This window comes from Oryzias latipes, chromosome 14 (genome assembly GCF_053564925.1).
Source record: "Oryzias latipes strain Hd-rR chromosome 14, Olatipes_Hd-rR_3.1".
NCBI lineage: Eukaryota > Metazoa > Chordata > Actinopteri > Beloniformes > Adrianichthyidae > Oryzias > Oryzias latipes.
Genome location: NC_136250.1, coordinates 10,027,984 through 10,052,189, shown reverse-complemented (window position 1 = coordinate 10,052,189; position 24,206 = coordinate 10,027,984). Strand labels below are relative to the sequence as shown.

At 40.1% G+C, this 24,206-nt stretch overlaps 2 protein-coding genes across 2 annotated transcripts; one reads left to right on the top strand and one right to left on the bottom strand.

The window, feature by feature from the left end:
• The first annotated feature begins 570 nt into the window (after nt 1–570).
• Nucleotides 571–19,868, top strand: LOC101163990 (serine/threonine-protein kinase TAO1). The gene is made up of 21 exons (XM_011483283.4): nt 571–1,035; nt 7,534–7,792; nt 8,164–8,235; nt 9,503–9,604; nt 9,685–9,730; nt 9,822–9,918; nt 10,018–10,131; nt 10,504–10,595; nt 10,693–10,786; nt 11,452–11,533; nt 12,119–12,286; nt 12,470–12,676; nt 13,738–13,872; nt 14,015–14,251; nt 14,345–14,473; nt 14,654–14,737; nt 14,860–14,979; nt 15,052–15,291; nt 15,385–15,597; nt 16,207–16,389; nt 16,550–19,868. The coding sequence occupies exons 2-21, from the start codon at nt 7,661–7,663 to the stop codon at nt 17,048–17,050; spliced, it is 3,048 nt and encodes a 1,015-aa protein (XP_011481585.1). The 5' UTR covers nt 571–1,035; nt 7,534–7,660; the 3' UTR covers nt 17,051–19,868.
• On the bottom strand, nt 19,145–22,042 carry LOC101166156 (protein ABHD15). Its single transcript, XM_023962772.2, has 3 exons — nt 21,748–22,042; nt 21,122–21,351; nt 19,145–21,020 (listed from the first exon to the last, which is right to left on the bottom strand). The coding sequence occupies exons 1-3, from the start codon at nt 21,889–21,891 to the stop codon at nt 20,324–20,326; spliced, it is 1,071 nt and encodes a 356-aa protein (XP_023818540.2). The 5' UTR covers nt 21,892–22,042; the 3' UTR covers nt 19,145–20,323.
• Nucleotides 22,043–24,206: the final 2,164 nt, after the last annotated feature.

The window sequence follows — 24,206 nt, the reverse complement described above, 5'->3', positions numbered from 1 at the left end:
CTCATTATAACACCGAATGATCCCATCTCAATTTAAAATTCTGCACACATCCGTAAAGTTTTGCACAAGATTAGAACTGATTGGAAAAATTTATATTTCCAGTAAGCAGTTTTAAAATCCATTCCTCCCACCTGACGAGGAAAACAGACTGTCCTCACAGCAGCATCCTCCTTATGTTTACCTTTACCTGATCATGTTCAGCCATATAAACAGTTTTGACGGTACTGCAAGGCGACGGCTATTTATAGCCGAGACCAGATTAAGCCTCAAACGGTTAATCAGTTTAGGGGCTCCGTGACAGAAAGTGCTTATGAGCAAACACTGGAAGTGGAAAAAAAATAGAGAGAGAGGGGGCGACTTGTCCATTACCATTATCTGAGGTTGAATAAACCAGACTTAATAATATTGGGGGTACATTTATTATTTGTAGTATATATATTTTAGTGTCCACGCATTTTTAGCTTGGACGTTAGTGTGAGGGGAGTAAAATTAAAATAAAATAAAAACAAATTACATTTACGGGTCTGACTTTTTTCCCTCTTGGAGATTTGTTTATTTCCTCCTCAGTGAGGGGGGGTTGTTTGCTTCGCCGCCATTTTTGGAGGAACTGCCTATCTGAAGAGAGAGAAACTTTGCTTGCTGCTAAGCGCTAACGGCTATTAGCTAGCTGGCCAGTGGGTTGCCTGGGAGCGAGCTCGATGTGACAGTTTGGGCTTGCCCGTCGTTAACCTCGCACTGATGTAAATTATTATTCCTGCTGTCAACCTGTATATATGAGATAACACGCTGACAACTTACGGAACATCTGAGAAAGACTTGAAAAATAGTGACTCCGTCTGTGTTTGGGTAGGGCAGACTAGATAGCGAATTAGCGTTGCTAATTTTTTTTTACAGCTAGCGAATTCACACTGATTTCTATGGACCGCATTGGCCGTCTGATTTAGCCATCTGGCTCTGCTGTAGCAGGGTGACTGTAATCAGCTGCTGGCTTTACAACGCTTCTTCTCAACCCGTGTGGATGCCCTTTTTTGTCAGGTGAGTTGAACGTCAACTTTAGCCCGTTCTTCTTCTTCTTGCTAACATTTTCCGAAGTAGTGGCACGCCTGCTGTACCCGCTAAGTACGAGCTTGGTTTCAACATTTCGAGCTAGCCAGACAAATGTATTGCTATTCTCCTTCCAACCTGAAGTTACTGTCACAACTTGTATAGTCAATCAGATATTTCAGTCAGAGCGTCAATCAATGCAGCCTTTGTGTTATTATCACATATGTGCGTTCGTTTAGGACGCCAATGCAGCAATTCAATATACACACACGAAACGGAAGTCTAAAATAAATAGCAACATTTGATTTGCGAGTGTATGGATAATGGGGACGGTTTGCTTCACCGAAGGCGAGTTAGCTTAATAGGTTAGCTTGGTTAGTAATCTGCTTTATGCAACTATCGTGGCAAGCACAGTGCCACTCCCTCGGTTTTGTTTTCGTGTGGTGTGAGCCCTAAACATAATGACAAGCTCTGCTTTTGTGGCCTTTGGGACGTTTTGCCATCCATAAGGGTTATTATGAATGCATAGCCGTGCCGACGATGCGTGGCATCAATCGGCCGTTGTATTAACGTACTGTATTTTTGCACTATAACTTAACGTTGTCTGGTCGCCTGGCGTTGAGTTTTTAATAAACCACACGAACCATTTGGAAGGAGAAGGCCTTCAGGTTGTGCTGTCTGTTTTTGAGTAGGGAACCGTGAAGCCCCATCGGTTGCCGATCACCCTTTTTTGTGCATTGCCTTGAGTCGCATTCCTCAGCTTTCCGTGTTGATATTGCGTAACAGCGGCTACCACTCATCAAGCTAACCCTCGGCTTGGCTTCACTGACCGTTTAACTGGCGCTTAACACCACGCACTAAGAAAATCGCCGTGAATAGCGTCCAGGTTGTGATACCGACCGAACACGACTTGTATTTTGTCATATATATTAAGAGGTTTGGGCTAGATCCCACAAGTCCCGTTGGATTTGAGTTTGTGTGATTCATTAAAATCATTTTCGGTTTTCTGTACCTTATGATTCATTTGCATGCTTGCAAAAATGCATCCACAGACAACAACTTGCTAGGTGATGATGGGAGTTATGCAGCTTTTATTGCCTGATCATCACAATGTAGGAGGAGCCTCTCTGAGTCTTTGTTGTTTTTTTTCCCCCTGTGGATGCCAGTTTTGTATCAGCCAAAGCTGAGTATAGAACAACAGCATACTAGATATGGCTATTGAAGCAACTGACTCCACCACAATAACAACAAAAAGAGAAAATGACTAAAGCAGTGTTGTGGTTTCACTGGGCGATCCACCGGATTTCTAAAAATCTGACAGTGTGGCATTGCCTGCTTTGATTCAAATATCTATCACTGAACAAAATTGTATTTATACTTTGTTTAATTACATTTTTCCCCCTGACACTTTAGAGCTTATTTGCATAGATAGGAAAGCTTTGTTAGGCATTGTATAGAAAAACAATATATATTCAGATGTGGTCTGTTAAAAGTAGCTGGTAAATGGTAAACAAATGTTTATTTAATATATTTATTGGTGTACTTCTTTAATTGAGGCTAATTTTTTTAAATCAAACGAAACTAGTGAGATATCATTCTTCCATTTGTGCAACCAAAAAAGCATATTTCAACCATCTAAGATAAAGATGGAAAGTAAATTTGTTTGATCGTTAAAAAAAAATGAAGCAAATTCTGACTGACAATGAAACAACTTTATGTATCAGAAAGCCGGGGCCACATATCTGATGTTGGATATTTAATGGATCGTTCTGCAGTGTGTGTGACAGCTGTTATAACCCTTGTTTACTAATGAATCAATATGAACGTAGTGCAGAAGGTTGGGATGATTAATGCGGTGCTGCTACTCACTGCTGTTTGTAGGTGGTTGCCAAAAAAAAAAAGCAGTCAGCCTTTCACCTTCAAAATAAATAAATAATGACTACACTTCTCTGCTTAGGTCCCACGATTTTTTATTAATGTCGAGTTATATTCAAATAAGACATATTAGATGCTTGTTGTCACTCATTTTGGTTTTTCTGTACAGTTATGAGATGGCAAAAAAGGCTCAGATAAGATGCATTCTCCATAAACCACTTTTTTATTTTTTTAGCAACTTATTCATTGCTATTTTGATTCTAAGACACACTTGTCTATAAAATTGTGTTCATTTTCAATGCACAACTTCCTCTCCGAGCCTGAATTCGGACAAAAGCGTCAACATTGTTGATGTGAGCGTTATGACATTTCTCTCAACAGGACGGTTAATGGAGCTTTGGGAGAGAAACGGGGTGGTTTCAATCCTCTTAGTGCTTGGTCACTTTAGTCCTCCCCATCACCATTATCTGTGCGACACCAGGAAATGGAATGAGTTGTTGGTGGAATTTAGTAGAGACATAGCTTTCTTTGTAACTGAACAGTAGACCCCCCCCCCCCCCCCCCCTTTCATCTGTCCTTTTTTTTATTTCTTTTTTACAGGGGGTGGATATATTATCATGTCATTTATTTGGATTCTAACATTTGTATTGGTCTTATAACATTTCCTATATGCAAAATGATATTTCTTTATTACTTCATATTTTCTTTAAATTTTACAATTCACAAAATAAAGTCATCAATGAGTTTTGCTCATTTAGTTCTTTTTAAATTAAGAAAATCTACAATTTTAAGGTTGTGTTGTTTCCCTAAATTGAATATGCTCCCTTTTAAGGCAATTCTTTGTTGTTGTTTTTTTCATTTTAGGGCAAAGAACAGCTTTTTCATTAATGTTCAATGTATGATTTTTTATTCATAATTGTTAGGATCCTAATAATTTTTACAGTTTGGTTTAAAATGTTAGGCAAATCTTAATTTTAGTGATTAGTAAGACCTGTATTGTAAAAGAGAAATAAAGAGTGGACGTCTTTAAGGTGGATTTCATGGTTTCTGTTTGATCACTTCAGGTGGGTTCAGATAACTCCATCTTGCTGCTTTTTGAAGGATGCTATGTGATCTGGTGGAAGTAGAGGCAGGTCCAGGCGCTTCTCCTAAATCTTTAAAGTGCTTCTACATTGTCTTTACTTTCCATAAGCAGGATTGCCCCTGGCTTCTCTTGCCTTGCTCGTCATGTGCACCTAAGATGGAATTCAGTCTAGGAATCAATATTGATTATTTATCACCCTGTTCCATCTCTTTCTGTTCCTCATCTTTGCCCCACCTTTCGTTGCTCTGCATTTGTACCATGGATGCTTCTTCATTAGGCCCCTTTGCTTGTATTATTGTGCAGAGGAAATCAATTCACATAATTCAACAAGAGCAAATCCATTTTCGCAAGCACAAAACACTTATTTTTTCCCCTCTACACTGCACATGCAGACACACACTCTGCAGTCCAGCTCATCTCTTCCAGATTCAGTCTTATGACTCTGTGTTCAGTCCTTCGTTTCATGGAATGTGTGAGACGCACACCGAGGAATTTGTCATTGTGTTTTTACAATTGGGTGCAAGGCAAATGTCAGAAATGCACAAGTGATAGCATTTTGTATCACAATTTGACATTTTTTATTTTGAAAGAAAACATTTGTATGCTGGTGCCATTTAAATGGTTTCTTTTAAGTAAATTAAGCATCACAATTAAAGTCAGCACAAGGAATTGTACATTCAAAATGTATTAAAGAGTTCTTTAAGACAGTATTTTTATAAATACATCTCTGACTAGTTGTCTATAAAATATTTATTTCATTCACTACTGAAATTGTATGTTATTTATGTTAGTGTTTTGACCACATAAGGTGTAAATCAGGCATGTCCAAAGTCCGGCCGGTGGGCCAAATGCGCCCGCGTTTAAATTGCCCCCTGCCCATAGGTTCCTGTCACAAAATCAATAATGTGTGGCCCCTAGCACTTTTCCAGAAACGAGCATTTCTTGATGGCGGTTGGCTACAGTATAAGCCGTTGTCCGTCGCGGCTACTTGCCCTTCAAAGCCTTAAGGGCCAAACGAGAAGAACAGGTTTATTTGTTTCTCTGATCAAAGCAACAATGCTTTGTTGCACTTCTAAATTAGATAACTATTTTCCTGCTCATGTGATTTAAATGTAGAGGTTTACGGTGAGCAATTAATCGTGAATAATTTGTAACATTTCATGTGAACCCAAGTTTAATGTTGACAAATGTTTGTTTTTCCCAGACAGACTGTTTATTTGTTTTTATTTCTGGTCTTTAAATGTGAAATTCACAGTAATATTGTTAAAACGACATTTAGATGTATTTCTGATTTTTGTGAAGAAGTGATATGTATTCCATTTCAAATATTTTTGCGTTTAACGCTGTTATTAGGATTCAAAGAAATGTTTTGGTCTTCATACATTTTCACCCCAACTATGCAAAAAGTTTGGACAGCCGTGGTAGAAATCATCACCATAGAAATGTTAAAACCAAGCTTTGTTGCTGAGCCTCGCCTTTTACTTTTGAAATGTAATTGTATTTTCTTAATAATAATGGATTGGATTTATCTGTGCTTTTCCAAAGTACCTACAGTGTGTCCATTATTCATTCACTCCTCATTCATACTTGGTGATGGTGAGCTATTGATGCAGCCACAGCTGCCCTGGGGCAGACTGACAGAGGCGTGGCTGCCGTTCCGCGCCTCTGTCCATCACCGGGACATTCAGACACATTCACACACCAGTGGAGCCACACTGGAGGCAAGGAGGGTGAAGTGTCTTGCCCAAGGACACGACGACAGTTGACTGGGGGGAGTGGGGATCAAACCATTGATTATTATTCCACTTACACATTTTGGCTTTAAATATATTAATTTGGTGCCAGATTGCTCAAAACTGAAGGAGGCTAGGAAAATGATATGATAATAATTTTCAAGTATTAAAAAAAATAAAATAAAATGCAAAGTCCTCCTTTTCAAGCCATGGAGCTCAGGTGGCTTACACCTGAAAGGCCTTGTGGGAGATGCAAAACTTTTAGGGTTGCTGCAGTTTAAGAAACATGTTTATATCATCCATGACTTTACAGAATTTATTTACAATTTATTTATATCTTAAGCAATAAATGCTGGAATCTTCTGTTGTTGTTTTTTTGGCACAATGATTTTCTAAGCAATTATTGAGATTGTAAACCTTTCTTTAACTTGTCTTTTAAAGCGCAAACCTTTTACTGACATCGTTTTTCTCTTTCCTTTTAGCAAAGACCAAATTCCTGTGAGACCTCAGTGAGGTGTTATCTTTTTTATCACTATCTATTTATTAATAAGACATTGTGTTTATGCAACGTGTGTGTTGCTCACCAGCACATTTCTGGAGCACAACTGAGTAAGAAGAAGAAAAAAAGGGCAATAGCTTTGAACATCCCACATGTGTATCTTTTTCTCACCGTGTCACTTTTTGACACAAAGACGACGTGCTTTGTTTGGGAATCAACTTTAGGTTGCAAGCAAAGAGATGGATTTAAAAAATGGAAAAGTGTTTTTTTGTTGTTGTTGTTGTTTTTCTTTGGAAGGGTTCCTTTTAACATTGTTGACTGTTTAGTTGGGCCATGATTTCCACCTCCGCTTTCTCTGCTCTCACTTGTCATGCTTGCTGTGTGAGTGAAGTAAAAATGTGTGTAATAGATGTTATACAACCAGAAATGCAAACAAGTCCAATTTTGCTCCACATCTGCTTAGAAATATTGTTTTTAAGAACCTATACACCCCCAACCTTTTATATCCTTAAATACGGACAGCATTGGTTTTAATATGAAGTAAATCTAATGTGCTACTAAAATTCATGCATTACATTTTGCTTTTACATTTACAAAATAAAGTTCCTGCACCTATTTGGCAAATTATCCCCAACAACAATGATTAATCTGGGATACAGTGCAACCTACATACATATTGATTATCCTGTGCTGTCCCCCCCGTCCTCCCGGGGGCCGCTTTCTAGCAAGGGACACACAAAAAAAATCAATTTTTAAACTGAATTGTTTGCATTGACTTGGTCTATTGCTTATAGATCTGTTATAATCTCTAAAGCAATTTGTTGACAGCCAGATATGCAATTTCATAGCCAGTCTTCAGTCAGACAGAATAGTTCAAAATACTTACATTTACTGATTTGTTCACTCTTGTTTTTTTATTCTCTAGTTAGATCATCTCTAAGAGTTCATGGATTTAAATGAAAGAAAATGTATGACTTGTTTCCTCTTTTCCACACTTGATATCCCCTCCCCTCAATTTCAAAAAAGTATATTGCAATCAGTCATTTTAAAGTTGTGTTTTGGTAGTTTCCTGCAAATGCTAAAAATGTATTTTTAGTTGGACTTGATGGATTTTTTAGCCTGTATCTTTATACCCAGGACTGTCTTACATCCATTGCAACCTGGCTGTTGAAACAGAAACTAGGCTTTTATTTTTGCTATATTAAAAATCTGACAATTTTAAATTCTATATTTGTTCTGTTAAAGATCTGCGTCTCTCATCTGGACATTGCTCACTCTGATCTCTGTCTGTCCGTTAGGTGTCCGCGTGCTGGCATCTCAGACTCATCCACTACTGCAAATGAGGCCGCTGCTGCTGCTGTTCAGCTCAGCACACAGATAGTCCCATCACCTGTGTGTGGGTGAAAAGGGACTACAGAAACCAGGATGCCCTCCTCCATAAGGGCAGGAAGCCTGAAGGACCCGGAGGTGGCTGAGCTGTTCTTCAAGGAAGATCCAGAGAAGCTGTTCTCTGACCTTCGGGAGATCGGCCATGGCAGCTTCGGCGCCGTCTATTTTGTAATGCATCTACCTTGTCATTGCTCAAAAACCTTCCATACAACTAATGTTTTGATGTTAATCAATTAAACTACTAGCTGAGTCATTGGTGCATGGAAAAAACAAATTATTTATAGATTATTTAAAATATTTTAACCAAAAAACATTTTTTTTTCATTTCATTACTTTCTAGAAAAGTAAATTGCAGTTTAGAAAAATTGTAAGGATGCTGCCACACATCAAAAACGTTTTTTAGTATTACAATGCAGAAAAATGTGTTTTTTGAATGCTGAAACACTTGTTGCATTGTAGTTATGTAGCAAACATGCATGAGTGATGAGATGTATGCAACAGTTGGAATGTGCACCAACAATGTACCCTGTGTTTTCCAGGCATGGGATGTGCGCACAAATGAGGTGGTGGCAATTAAGAAGATGTCCTACAGCGGCAAGCAGTCTAATGAGGTGAGTCGCCGGCGGGCGTTCGTGTTAGCATCAGAAAAATAAACCTAGTAAAGTCATTAGACCTCAAGACAATGTGGAAGAACCCTAAATAGTAGAAGACACACAACAGTCAGGCTTCATCGCAAGTTTTTTCATGGACCTCAACCATCACAGGGGCTTCAAATATTGATTTGATCTAAAAAAAAATATAATTAAGTAATCTGAATTGTATTAATGTATTTTATTTAGACCTTACTTAGTTTGACAGTTCTTTGTTGTGCTTGGAAACAAATCCACTTTAACATTTTACTGAAAGTACTGAAATGCAGAACGCCTAAAAATCTAAGAATTTCACACTGAAATTTAATAAAAAATGTTAAAATAGATTTATTAATGACTTTACTGCTGCTTTCATCCGTACCCGATGCTGAAATCAAACTACTGAATCATTTGATTGTCACTACCTGGTTTCTGTTTCCCGGGATTTGATGAAATGTTGTTTTTTATGTCGAATTTCTATTTTAAAGCAACATTTGTTTGGTTCTGAAAGACTATTATAGAACTTTTAAAGCAATTAATGAATGTAGAATTAAGCATTTCAATTAAAAAAAATTTGAGAAACTTCACTGTTTATGACTTCAGTGTGTCATGAACTGCGTGTATAAGTGCAAATATTTTTATTAAAGATTGACCTATTACAATGGGATCATTTATATGTGTATATACAAATATGGAAGTGTATCATCTTCCATTTTTTGTTTTGAACTTTTTAATCAAATCATAACTAATCCTAAACTTGATACATCCTTCTATAGATATATAGATTACTTTTGTTTGTCTTCTTTACTATATGATTTTTTTTGATTGCTTCAAACAAACCAATTCCAAACTGAAATAAACTGTAAATAGTGAATTCTTGTGTAAAATGTAACATTACAGTTTATTGCTGTAAGGTAAAATTTGTTTATGAAAAAAATAATGTTTTCTTTTGTTTTTTTACCCACTCTTGCTGTTAAATCAGATCACCTTTATTTAAGATAAAATGGTATAAGACCAGATTGACATCTACTGGTCTAAACTATAATGAATGTGTTTCTTCTTGTCATTGAACCTTTAAACTTCAAAAAGGTTCACACACACCTGCTAACTTTCATTATTTTCTCTCTTCGCCTCTCCAAGCCTTAGTTCATCTGTACAGAACCTTTTTATTCCAAAAGTTAGGATTTCTGATCTCGTCTCTAAAGCCAACCAAAACGTTAATAGCTTCTTATTTTTTATTTCCTTCCAGAAATGGCAGGACATCATAAAGGAAGTGAAGTTTCTCCAGAGGATTCGTCACCCCAACAGCATAGAATATAAAGGCTGTTACCTTCGTGAGCACACAGCATGGGTAATGTTCCCCTTTTATTCACCAAATAAATTACAGTGTCTAATACTGGGATCATCTTATAATCCTTTTGTTCTTTTTAGTTGGTGATGGAGTATTGTCTTGGCTCCGCCTCTGACCTTCTTGAAGGTGAGCTAGAAGGAAAGAATAAGACATTGATCTTTGTTTGGTCACCTCAGCGGATGCTGGCTGCTCCACTGACCACTGCTCTCTCACACAGTTCACAAAAAACCTCTGCAAGAGGTTGAGATTGCTGCCATCACACATGGTGCTCTGCAGGGACTGGCCTACCTTCACTCCCACAACATGATCCATAGGTACAGCATACTATCAGAGCTGCTAACACACAAAATAGTTGGGTTTCCTTGGTTAACCCACTTCTTTTTTCGTTTTTTGCATGTTTGGATTGCTTTTAGGGATGTGAAGGCAGGAAACATCCTGCTAACTGAGCCTGGCCAGGTTAAACTGGCAGACTTTGGCTCTGCCTCCATCGCATCGCCTGCCAACTCCTTTGTGGGAACGCCATATTGGTATGTGAGAAGTGCAATACTGCATTGGCTGAAAGAAGACGGATTCAGCTAAGGCTTTTTTAATTTTCACACAGATGAAAAGTAGTTGATGACTTTTCAGACTCTTTGTGTAGTTTTTTTCTTTCTTTTAAAGTTTAAAAACCTGTCTTTAAATGAACTTTCATTAAATTAAAATGTTTAATTGTGCTTAACAAATATAAACATTAGTTGTGTATTAAGGACAAGACAAAGTATCAGAATTAGGCAACAGATTTTAAGCATGGAATTGGAAAAACAACTGAATTTGATATGGCATCCAATAATTTTTTCCTTTTTACCTACATTTTGTTTGTGTTTATATATTCTTATTCAAAATGTCTTTAATTCATTCAGGATGGCTCCAGAAGTGATTCTAGCTATGGATGAAGGCCAGTATGATGGGAAGGTGGATGTCTGGTCCTTAGGGATCACCTGTATAGAATTAGGTAGGTGTTTACCTGTCATGGATGCCACATACTTTTTTTAACTCGCCTGCAAGTCTGTCAGCCAAGAAGACTAAACATGTTATTGTTCCTGTTGCAGCTGAGAGGAAGCCTCCTTTGTTTAACATGAATGCAATGAGTGCCTTATACCACATAGCGCAGAATGAGAGTCCCACGCTGCAATCCAGTGACTGGTAAGGTGTCTCCTATTTCTCACTCATCCAGTAGTATTTCAGCTACCAGGTACACCACATGAACAAAAGGATTGGAATATATATTGCTATGGGATGGAATGCCATTTTACCCCATGTGGTGCGGCGCTATTCATAGCCCAGCCTAACCTAATGGGGCCTATAATTAGGCCTCAAGAAATGTTACTACTGGTAAAAACTTAAATCTAGACCTAATCGAGTTACTAGCTTCCATGGGCATCACCATAAGCACAAATCTGACCGTTGTTGGTTCATAGAACAGACTTTGCTGATCAAGTAGCTTGTTTTTAGAATTTTATGATCAACAAACTTTAACCATAGAGGGATTATTATAAGTTCTGCACATATTAAGCAAATATTTTGAAAGTGACCAAATACACTTTGTGAGCAATAACTTGGTTATCACTCGACTACGTTGTCATCAAAATCCTTCTTACCAAACTAGAACAGAGGAGCATGTGTGAACATTTGAACTCCATGTCATTGAAGACCCTGTTGGTGATACTTTTACTCATGTTGTACTTCTAGAGCCATATGGTTTTGGCATTGTTGCCTCGTGAATGTTTTCTCTTAAAACTGATGTTTTTCATCCAAACCCCCACTATTTGCTCCTCATTTTGACTCTCTGTGAATCGTCTGTGTTCCAGGTCGGATTATTTTCGAAACTTTGTCGATTCTTGCCTTCAGAAAATCCCCCAGGACAGACCACACTCTGACGACATGTTGGGTGTAAGTACACACCTGAGATTCATGGCTACACAAAAACAGAGGACTGTTAAAATGGGGGATTGGCGTAAAATCTCGTTCATGTTTGATCTTCTGATTTCAAGAGCTTCTATTTTCATTCATTACTCCTCTGCTTTCACACATGAGGAAAACACACATATCCAAGCCAAGAAATCCTACATGGATTGTTTGTGTTTAAAGAAGCCAGATGTAAATAGTGTAGTTATGGGACTTCGGCTCCCACCGTCGGTTAACTGTCCCTCAGTCCATTAATGGACTCTGTTGCTAACGGATACCGTCCTTGGCGTATGGAGGCTTTCCAAACTGTTTTTCATCTTTAAACGTAAAGCTACAATACAGTGCTTAACATTGTATATTAAATTAAATTTTCTTCTGTTTATCTTGCTCTTCAGAAATGCATATTTTGTTGTTTTTTTTGGTCACATTTTCTTATAACCTACAATGTAGTTTTACGTCTTGATCTATACTGACGGAGAGCCTCTGCTATGAAACGATGAGTTTTAGACATATTTTTCTTTTTTTGTTTCTTATGGTGCATTTCTTCCTTCCCATAATGCTTTGCTCCAGCATGCTTTTTTGCAACGTGAGCGACCAGAATCCGTGCTGATGGATCTCATTCAGAGAACCAAGGATGCCGTTCGGGAGCTGGATAACTTGCAGTACCGCAAGATGAAGAAGATCCTTCTGCCAGAGGCTCACAATGGACCCACAGCAGAAGCACATGATGGAGAAGAAGTGTGTACACGATTGCTCGTTGAATAAATACTTAGAAATACATTTTCCTGTTAATTTAGATTAAGTAACGAAGCATGCTTTGTTTTTTGTGCATGTCTTTGTGTTTCTTTTGGGCACCTCCTTGTTCCCTCTGTCTGCCTCCTCTTTGCTGTCTGTTTCTACCTACTTTCCTCTGCACTGAAGGACCTGGAGTCGGGTGGAGGACGGACTGGAACGGTGAACAGTGTCGGCAGTAATCAGTCCATCCCCAGCATGTCCATCAGCGCCAGCTCACAGAGCAGCTCCGTCAACAGTCTAAACGACGCGGCCCAGGACAGCCGTAGCGAGCTGGACCTGATGGAGGGAGATCGCACCGTCATGTCCAACAGCTCCGTCATACACCTAAAACCGGTGGGTGGAGTTACAATTTCCTAACATCAAAAATAAGAAGGCCAGAAGTAACTTTTTTTTTTTTTTCAAAATTCTTATTGCATATCTGAATGTTGAAAATATTTTTTTGAGACTTTACACCGCCCATTAATAATTAAAAAAAAAAGGTCAAATGGCACTTGCTTTAGAAAAATAAAAATCTGTATATTCTTAAGTCAAAAGCAGTTCTGAATTACAAAAATACCTAAATCAGGAAAATTAATAGAACAACGAAAACAACAACGCATTTCTAGTCTTAGTGTGATACTTTTTACATTGTTTAAAAAGAAATCGAAGGGATTCCTTTAAAGTCTCACTCCAATTGTCTTTTAAGCCATTTTAAATGTTTCCAGCATTCTTTTACAGTTTTGCCATATTTAGCTAAAGTCCAAAAACTTGTTGTTTTCTGGGACATATTTTCTGCAAAGCGGCAGGAAGTTCTTTCAAAATTCAACTCTGAGATGTAGGCGGGACCTTTGCCGTGGAGCAACCCCGCCCCCCTTCCCCTCTTTATTGGGTAGCAAAGCAGGGAGCTTGTGGCCCAGCGTATTTTCTAGGTCACAAATAGGTCCTTTTTGAAAAAGGCTCTTTTTCTCATCTGCTCCGGATTCACAGCGGTTTGAATACAGAAAGACTCAGAAATGTCATTTTAAGTGTAATTTCATAAATGATTCATGATTAGAAAAATGCCACAAGAGCACGTTAAAGACACCAAAAAACACATGTTTTCTCGGAGTAGGACTTTAAATGTTTATGATCCCAATGGTTGCTCTTTGGCTCAGTTGATTTTAGAAAATTCTGTCAACCCCATGACTCCTATCTTGATGCAGCCTTAAGCACAAAATAAAATCTGTAAACGAAACAAAATAAGGATGGGTTTTCTTTAAAAGGTAATCTATGAAATGAGATGGCTTAAAAGGCACACAATGTCCCTTTTTGGCTTGGAAGTTTGATAATGTTTCTATAATAAAAAGACAGTACTATAAGAACATAATTCCTATAAATGGTTAAGCTTTAAAAATGTTAAATCTGTTGTCTTTTAGGAGGAAGAGGAAGGTCTGACGGGGGAGAAGGCCGCCAGCAGTCAACCCACTGAGCCTCAGGCAGCACCAGCTCAGGCCCCAAGAAAGCACTACCGCAACAGAGAGCACTTTGCCACCATACGCACAGCCTCGCTGGTAAGAACGCACAGATTCTAGCATAGATTCTAGATTCTAATTTAGAAATAAGAATTAAATCGGCTTTGTTGACATTATTTGTTCCTGTACTTCATGCTATTCTTTTAAGAAGGTGTGATTTCAACGGATCTATGTCTTCTAGGTGACTCGTGAAATACAAGAACATGAGCAGGACTCTGAGCTCAGGGAGCAGATGTCAGGGTACAAACGCATGAGACGGCAGCATCAGAAGCACCTGATGGCGCTAGAGAACAAGTTGAAAGGGGAGATGGATGAACACAGGCTGAGACTGGACAAAGAGCTGGAGAGCCAGAGGAACAACTTCACCCAGGAGATGGAGAAGCTGTTGAAAAAGCACCAAGCAGCCCTGGAGAAGGATGTACGTGGACGGCGCTAAACTAAAGCAAAAATGATGAAATAGCAGTTAGGTGGTTGAGGCTTCTTCTGAATGAGTTATCTTAATCTCCTTCAGGTGAAGACATTTGCAAACGATGAGAAGAAGTTCCAGCAGCACATCCAGGGTCAGCAGAAGAAAGAGCTCAGCAGCTTCTTAGAGTCACAGAAGCGAGAGTATAAACTACGCAAGGAGCAGCTCAAAGAGGTAACACTCAAAATCCCTACACACACACTGTTTATTTGCAAAATTGTGGTGTTTTTTTGACATTTCTAGAACTTGGATTGAGTTTTGCGCATATGTGAAATGGAAACACAGCTACTGATGGGTAGAAACACTGAAGCAACTCAAACTGTAATTTTCAAATGTATCATATTCGTCTACTAGGAACTGAGTGAGAACCAATCAACTCCCAAAAAAGAGAAGCAGGAGTGGCTGTCCAAACAGAAGGAGAACATCCAGCACTTTCAGGTGAGAACCCAGCTTTGCTTTTCTGTTCGGCAGAACCTGAGCGGTTGTCATCATCGTTCAGTCCCAGTCATTTTTTAATGCGACCATAGATGTGAGTCTTGTTGCAATGTGTGAAACTGCAGGCGGAGGAGGAGGCGAACCTACTAAGGAAACAGAGGCAGTATCTGGAACTGGAGTGTAGGCGCTTCAAACGCAGGATCCTTATTGCCAGGCACAATGTTGAGCAGGATCTGGCCAGAGAGGTACTTGGGAAGGGGAAGTTCACAATCGTTCCCCCCAAACACACACACATTTGTCCATTCTATGTTTTTTAGGAGCTAAACAAACGGCAAACGCAGAAAGACCTGGAACACGCCATGCTGCTCAGGCATCACGAGTCAATGCAGGAGCTGGAGTTCAGGCACCTGGCTACGATCCAGAAGGCCCGGGCGGACCTGATCCGAACCCAGCACGAGACGGAGCTCACCAACCAGCATGAATACAACAGGAGGAGGAAGAGGGAGTTGAGGCGCAAGCATGCTATGGAGGTCCGACAGCAGCCCAAAAGCCTAAAGGTAAACAAACAAACTGACGGTGTTTCTGGTTCACAAAGATTCAACAGCAGATCCTCACCGTCTTCCTGCTTTGGTTTCTTTTCTTTCATTCAGTCCAAGGAGCTTCAGATTAAGAAGCAGTGTCAAGAAACATGTAAAACCCAGAGGCGGCAGTACAAGGCTCTCAAGAACCATCTTCTGGAGACAACACCCAAGTCTGAACACAAGGCGGTGCTCAAGAGACTAAAGGAAGAGCAAAAAAGGAAGCTGGCTATCCTGGCTGAGCAGTACGACCACTCCATCAACGAAATGCTCTCCACACAGGCGGTGAGGAAGATGTATACGTGTCAAACAAATCCAGGTTACCAAGGAAAAAGAATATCTAAACAGAAAGTTCAAGGATAGAAGTCATGGGAAAGTGGGAATCTTGTTTTCTAACAGACTTGGAAAAAAAGTAAAAAAAAAAAAAATAGCTATTTGAAATAGAAATGAAAATTATGTTTTCACATTAAAAGCCTTAAAAATGAAATGATCATTTTTCTTTAACATTTTTTTAAATGTAAATGTTATTCTAGGCCAAGTTAAACTCAGTTGATTATTTTTGTATCCTTTGGGGAAATTTTTTTTCTAAAAACTTAGGATTCCAAAAGGACCGAATAAAGAAATCTTTGAGACATCAGATCAAATGAAAAAAATATCTGAAGAAATTATGGAAAGGAAGTTGGAAGAAACTTGATCTAAACATTATATTTTAGTTTATTTTGTTTTGAATGATCCAGATACTGGATCATTGAGTCAAATATTACTTTGTGTCGTGACAAATGATTTTAGGAATCTTAAAGCCTTTTTTATTCTTCCGTTGTTTAAAGAAGAAACCATAATGGTGCTGATGAAGAAAGATACTCGTCTTTGAATGTTCTGCTCTTTTTGCTCCAGCTGCGGTTGGATGAGGCTCAGGAGGGTGAGGGTCAGGTTCTAGACATGCAGCTGCAGCAGGAGCTGGAGCTGCTCAACGCTTACCAGAGCAAGATCAAGATGCAAACGGACGCTCAGCATGAGAAGGAGCGGAGGGAGCTGGAGCAGAGGGTCTCTCTGCGGCGAGCTCTGCTGGAGCAGAAGGTAAGGCCGGCCTCAGGTTGGCTTTGTGTGCATTTATGTCAGAACTTTCAGGAGTGTGTTTCAAAATATTCACCAGCCTATGCACACCGTTTATTTTCTCGTAACATCTTAGTGGTTTCTACGTGTATTTTAATGACTTGCGTAACACTTTTCTCACCAGATCGAGGAGGAAATGCTTTCCCTGCAAAACGAGCGCTTGGAGCGAATCCGCTCTCTGCTGGAGCGCCAGGCCCGAGAAATCGAGGCTTTCGACTCGGAGTCCCTGCGGCTGGGTTTCAGCAACATGGTTCTGACTAACTTGGCTCCCGATTCCCAGGGAGGCTGGGGTGGAGGAGGCGGTGGAGGCTCCGGGCCTCAAGGGGGAGGCCACTGGTCCGGAGGAGGCGGAGGAGGCAGCCAGCACAGTCATCACCACCAGGGGAGCTCCAGCTCGCAGCAGCCCTGGGGTCACCCCATGCTCGCCGGGGGCCCACCACCTTGGAGTCTCCACAACCCCGTAGGAGGGAGTCAGAGGGTTAGCCAGGGAAGCACAGGGGGGGTGAGGAACAGCCCACAGGCTATGAGGAGGACGTCATCAGGGGGGAGGAGTGAACAGGGCATGAGCAGGAGCGCCAGCATCACCTCTCAGATCTCCAACGGATCGCACCTGTCATACACGTAGAGCACACACTCGCAGAAGACGGGGGTCGCCTCAGCACAACACACACCTACACACTCTGAGGCGGCGCCACATCCCATAATACTCAGACTGGGTTCCACATCCACCCCAACATTTTGTTGTAAAGCTGGCAGCATCTGTGGAAACCCAGACACTAATCCAAGATAGCCGAGGGCCATTTCCAGTGTGCCACACTACAGTCGTGTCATTTGAACAGGGTTGCTCTGTGTGCTTGTTTGCCAGCTTCCATTGCCATAAACCCTTTGGTGACAATTTCCCCGTGAAAACAGTTGAGTGGTTTACCGTTGTTTTTTTTTTTCTGCAAAGGATTTCTTTAAGTGGATATTTGGTGTTGTAGATACCAGTGAGGTGTAATCTATTAAGCCACTTGCAGCCAAAAGGAGACAACAGAGGGAAAAGGTAATGAGAGCTCAAGTACCAATAGTTATTATTGATGTTATTGTGGCTACAGGACGAGCGTTCACCTCTAAAGTACCATGGGATACTTTCAAATGACGATCAGAGTTATGCAAGTACACTGAATGAAGCTGCTAAGATAGCAATAGCTGGACTTAACTGTTGATGCCAACATTTGCTGCCGTGTTTTGGTCAGGTATTGTCAGAAGGCCAAGTGAAATTTGAACTCTTGTTATTTTTTTCTTTTTTTTTTTTTTAGCTGCATGCTCATCTTCATCAGTTCAGGACTGGGGTTTCCACAGCCCTCTGCCTCATGAGGAATCCTAAAACCTTCACATGTTTATTGTTAACTGATATCTAATTTGGCAGTGTTTTATGATACAGTGGGGGTGGGGGGTGACAACAACAAAAAAAATAGCCTGCAGGCCGTTGAAAAAGATAAATGCAAATAGAGCTTAGCCGCTGTCGTCATGACGGCGAGCTGCACTTAAGCACAGCCTCTCACACACCTTTCAATGGTAATCGGACTCATGCGGAAACACATACATACAGGAAATCCACCGTTTTGTAAACTTGACTGGTGGATGCATGTGCAATTAAAATGTAAACATTAGAATTTTAGGAAGAAGCGGCTCAAAGCAGAGGAGTTGGCTCACTAATGGAAGAGCTGCTGTCGCCCTCTGCTGGCCGGCGACGGCTGAATGTCTTAAGAGGACGGATGAGCGGTGATGCTGTGGTCTCTGCCGCCGTGCCCCTGCTACCTTCCCTGCTCTGACAGCCCGCTCTGCCCCCCCCCCCCCCCCCCCCCAAACCACCGCCAGGCCACAAGCTCAGCCACCGTCTCCCCCCCCCCCCCTTCCTTTTGAAGTGTTTTTGTACTCACCGGCCTCTTCTAATCTACTGCAAAAGAGCTCTTTAATTAAACAAAAAAAGAAGAAAAAAAACAAGTAGATGTGAGTTATTATGTAAATCTTTAAAAAGAGGATTGTAGAGAAGTGCGGTCTTATTGTGACGTGCAGAAACGCTGCATCGTTTGTTCGGAGCTGGAATGTACAGCCAATGTGTGAATATTTGTATAGTTTGAAGATGTGGAAATCTTATCGACAAATCATTTATCTTGCAACGAGGGCACAATGTCGGGGTTTTAGACGAGCGGTGGGTTTGGAGTTTTCACTGGTCTACTTGCAGCCGCAAGTTCGGAAACTTGTTACAGATATTCTGTTGTGATTGACGACACAACGCTAGGTCAGATCGCCTTGAAAATGGCAACATTTTGTTCGTGTAGGAGAATAATTTTGCACATTTTGAGTATTTAGTTAGTCTTTGCTTTTAGCATCGACTATATTTTACTGACATTAATTGTGTTTGATGCAGACCTGGAGTCTGTTCAGGATCTTCAGGTTTTTTTTTTTGTTTTTTTTTTAAGGACCCTCGGGCACGAGGTGAAGGTTATGCAAGTGTGGAGAAGGAATTGTCCCAAAATATATATTTGAGAAATTTCCTGAAATCTGAAATAGTTGGTGCACTCTGCAAAATTTTGGATTAAACTTTTTAACAGCTGTTACAAAAATGACGCCTCCATTATTTGAGATTTTGAAAACAAAGCCATTTTGGTTTTATTCCTGATTTATTTATCAATGGGCCTCCTTTCTTTCAACTATTGTGTCTCAGAATTGGATGTTTTTGCCTTTAGAAAGAAAAACGACAACGATTATGCAGGCAAACATGCCGGTTTTCTTTATCCAGAAGCTGGTGCATCTTTTATCCACCTCTTCTCCAGCTCCTCTCCACTTTATTTTTATTTTTGTCTTAAAAATTCCTCCTTTTATTTTCTAGATATCGTCTGCAGAGGGCCAAGTGAGCAACAAAGTTTAAGACCTCATGCTTACTGAAACTCACAGGTGTTTTTTTTCTTTTTTTCTTGCGAGGTTGCGGGGTTGAGTCTAGCTTTAGACTTTGGTCACCCACAACTGGATCAGTTGCACTGATTGCACAAGTAGCTGACCAGATTAAAGAGTCTACTGTGATGCCCCGCCCTCAGTGTGACAGAGTGACAGCCGTCGGCTGACAGGAAGGCGGAAGGCAGGGTCAAGTCTCTGTACAGTCTGTTTATCAGTATTTCTTTTTATCTCTCCTGTCGATATGTGGATCTTGCTGTTTTAATCCCCTGGTTCAGAAATCTGTATTAAACTGTATAGATTGTGCAAAAACAGAATGTCTCAGAGAAGATTAAAGCAGATATTCCTTCAGATGATAAAAAGATTTAAAGTGTATAAAGTAAATGCAGAGGCAAAGTTTAGGGGATAAATGTAATATTTTGTTTGTAATTACTTTTTTTCTTTTTCTTTGAAGAGGGCTACTGGATACAAAAAAAATCATCTGTAATAAAGTAATTTTAATATTTCATGGTCTTGGTGCTTTTTTGTGTCCACAAAGTCATCTTAAAGTATTCTTTTAAGGTTTTTAAACTTCAAATGAAGAAATGTAATTGAAGGTTTATTGAAGGAATATTTCTATGAGTACGAATTATTGAAAGAGTTTTTTGTGAGAAAACTGTTTATCCCCTCATTTCCACAGTTCTTTCTTGAATATGTAAACATGCTCAGGGAAAATTCAGAACAAGTAGTTCTAGTAGTTGTAGAGCAAAAAGCAAAGCGAAAGACTTCAAGATCTTAAAGTGAAATGAGATCAGAACATCTCTTGAATGTTTTTTTTTTCATTGTTAAAAACTCGATTTCTTCTGATTTTAGCACATTCTATTATTAAGTTTTTATTTAAATTTTTTTTAAAGATGTTTTGAGAGTTTACATTTACATTTTTTGTAAAAGCCACCTTTAACCTCTTCAAAAACTAGTCTCCTTAGCGGGTGTAGGACCTCTTCCAGGTGAAGTTCTCTGGATCGTCCACACCGCTGTGCTGTGATGACTGGGCTTTAGGTCTCCTCATCACATTGGTTCTCCTTCTACGAGGGACCGCCATCGTCTCTGTCCTCCTCTGTACACTTTGACTCCCATCAAGTGATCTCCTCCAGCGTGTTTCATCGCTCTCCTCGTATTTTAGGAAATCGGCTACCACTCTGAAGTATTCCAGAGCCAGGATGTGGCTCCATCTTTTTTCATCCTCCTCTTCAGTCCTTGTCCTCCCTTCATCCGCCTCTGCTCGTCTCTCCAGTGTGAACCCACAGTGGCCTCCTCTGTCCGTCAACACCAGGAGAAAGTAAGGATTGCTCAGGAAGAGGGGAAGGGGAAGGGTGGAGGCTGGTGGGAGGATGGGGTCGTCCCTGCTGCAGATGCAGAGGACGGGAACCGCCACCTCATCCGCATCCCTCAGAGGTTCATTCCTTCCCCAGTAGCCCTCCCAGTCCTTTGCCAGGTAAGCTCTTTCACCCAGTGTCCAGGCCAACGAGGGGGCCAGACCCTTCAGAGGGGAAGACCCATGAGTTTGTTGCTGCTGAGGCGGGGCTGATGTGCAGAAAAGGGCTTCTTCAAACTCCCTGAGGGATGAAGAGCTGAGAGCCCGATCCACATCCAGGATGCCTTTCAGAGAGTTTTCATATCTGACTCCAAAACCATCCCGGTAAGTAGAAGAAAAACATTTAAATAAACATTTTGATCATAGTTTACATCGATTCTTTGTTTTTTCAACAGTTTCTCTCACCTACTGAGCTGCTGTTTCCGGTGAAAAAGCGCCCCCCATCGATAAATCGGAGGCATCAGTGTTTCAAACCACAGCTGGCCCAGCAGCACGGGTGAGATGGCTGCAGCTGCAGTCAGGTGGGAGCCGGACCCACATTCTCCCAAATAGGAGAGGAGGACACCTGAGCCTGAACCCTCACTCACTGCAAATAGCATGGAGGACGGCCGACGGCTGTGGACGTAAGCCACTGCCTGAAAGAGAACAATGCTCAATTATACTGTTTGAAAAAGGGGAGCTCAAAAAGAAATGCAGCTGGGTGAAACATTTTTGGGTGATGAAATGATCACTTTGACAGAAAAATGCAAATGTGAAGGTATTTATTCCAGAAGAAAATTAAAAATGTAACATTTTTTGGGGGAAATCATTTGAGAAAAGATCAATTTAAAATTAAGTTTCAGATAACAAAAGAAATTAAACAAAAATAACCTAAAGTTGGATGCATTACTAAGAAGCACAGTGAAAGTGGACACCATGTTTAACTGAGCTCAACAACAAGAATAAAATGGGGCCGAAAACAGAGTCTTGTGGGATACCAACATTTGGAAAAACAGTTCAAGATTACTAAACATTAGAAATATATTTTCTACCTCTTCAAGATCAGACGGGTCTCCAAACTCCATCAGTCGTGCTGTACTTAACGGGGATCCCGCTGTCCCGCGATGGTGAAACACCACCACATAAAAGCCCTGCAGCATGGCCTCCTGGGAAAGCAACTTTAAATGAGGTGTCATTCCACCCCAGGACTGAGGGATGAGGAGAAGGACAGGAGGGGTTTGGGTGAAGCAGCCCAGACCTTTCCTCCCTAGCTGATGCTCTCTCCTTGGCTCCTATCTTTTCCTCACTCCCGCATCATCATGTCTTGTCCCCACAGCCCAGTCCAGAGCAACCATTCCCCCATCCTTCAATACCAGGTTCTCTCTTGTGAATTGGGTAGTGTCTCCATATTGTCCACACAGCTGGCTGGACACGGTCTGGAGGTGGGGGTCTCCTCTGGGCCAGGAGGCTAAGTTAGACATGTTCAGTGAGCTGCAGTGCTGCTGTAAATGTTTGGCTAGAGCCGTGGCCTTGCAGATAAACCTGGCTCCGTCTAACTTTCCACCTAAATCTGATAAAATGTCTGCTGTTTCAGGGGATTCTGTCTCCTTAATGCACGTCTCCATATTCCTGTGAAGTGGGAGTTCAATGATCTGGCAAACAATGACCCACAAACTCCAGCTTGCAGCCCTGACAGCCCGTCTCCCCCAGCAATGCACTCTGGGCCATCGAAGAGCCACAAGCCACAGGAACACCAGCAGAAGCAGGAAAAAACAAAACAAACAATCCCAGCCAATTGATTCCATTGTCACAGAAATTTAACAAAATTGGAAAAAACTCAACAACTTTGGGTGAAATTATGAGTCCATATTATCCTCTTCTTGCTGTGGTGATGTCAGAGTTCTTCCTGAAATGTGTTAATAGTAACACAAATACTGGCTAAAAAGAAAATATAAAAAGCAAAATAGAAGAAAATAATTCCTGAATGATTGACAAAAAGGCAAAAGCAAGAAAAGAGAAGGTTTTGCTCCTCCTTTTATGAATCATTTACTAACAGGTCGGAGAAAGTAAACACACAGTCATAAATCTGTCCCCGTAATGCATGTTTTCTTTCACCTGGTTTCATCCCTGAAATCACATTTTAGACATTTTGATTGAGTTTAGCTGCTTAAGGACTGAACTGTCTTGGTGAACGTGTCAGTGCTGGTTTTCCTTTTCTTTCTAATGGTTGTTTTGGAGATACTCTCTTAAAAATTAACTCTTTTTGGAGCTCTACAAATTAACATTTTTTTTATCTTTCATTTCATTTATTTGGCAAATATATTAAAAAAAGTTTTTGCTTTAGATAAAATCGTGTTTTTTTTAATAATTACGCTTTCTTTTACGAGCTTTATACTACTAACAGAAATAAAAGAAAAGGTGGAGTGGCTTTATACATTGAACAAACAATAAATAGCAAAATTGTCAACGAATTATCTTACACTATTGACAATGTTCTGGAATGTATCACTTTATATATATATATATATATATAAGTGTAAGTCTTTGGTTTTTGTTTCACTGTGTAAAGTGTTTTGTGTTACATGCATATGAAAGGTGCATTATAAACAATTGTTGATTTCATTTGATCCATTTTCTTCTGACTTTTGGGGTCACAGGGTTGCTGGAGCCTATCCGGGCAGGTTGCCAGTCCTTTCTGGAACATGACATCAGCAAACACATCAAAGTGAATGTGATTTTAAAAGCTCAACAATTCAAGTGCAAAAAAATATGAATCCTTTTGAGACTTTACAGATAATGTCGCACAATGACGATACAACATTCCTTTATGTTTGTGTTTTTGTCATAACCCACTGTGTTCTTGGAAGTACAAATAATGGAGAACTTGTAGGGCATGTTTTGACAGTAAATATTAAAAACATGCGATTAGCACAGTGACAATGAGGCCCTAGTATACTAACAGATAAAGAGATGATAAATGAAAAATGCATGACAGTTTGTTCCTAAGAGAAACAAAATATGATAATACAAAGAAAAACTTTCAGTGTACAATTAAAGAAACTTTTAAAAGAAAGGGGGGAAATCCAGATAATTTTTTTATTTCCTGCCATAAAAGTGTTGATTGAAAAACAATATGCTTTTTATTAACACAATCATAAATAACAACAAAGGGCTTTTAATGGCTGAAGCCCCTCTCAACAAAAAAGAAGAAGCCACAACATCCAAACGGCTCTTCTTCTGCTCCACAACAGTTTCTGACATCAACAGAACTAAAACTGAGTGATCCTAACAGGATGAGACCTCCTGTCTTAGATCTTTAGCATTTTGCAGTCATTTGCTGTATTTTAATTTGAAAATGTAAACTTCAAATGGTAACAGATCCAATCCTATTATTTGAATTTATAGTGTTATTCTGTTTTGTGATGTGTGCAGCTGACCTGTTGGCCAGGTCACCCTTGCAAAAGAGATCTTGATCTCGATGGGTTTTCCCTGGTTAAATAAAGGTTGATAA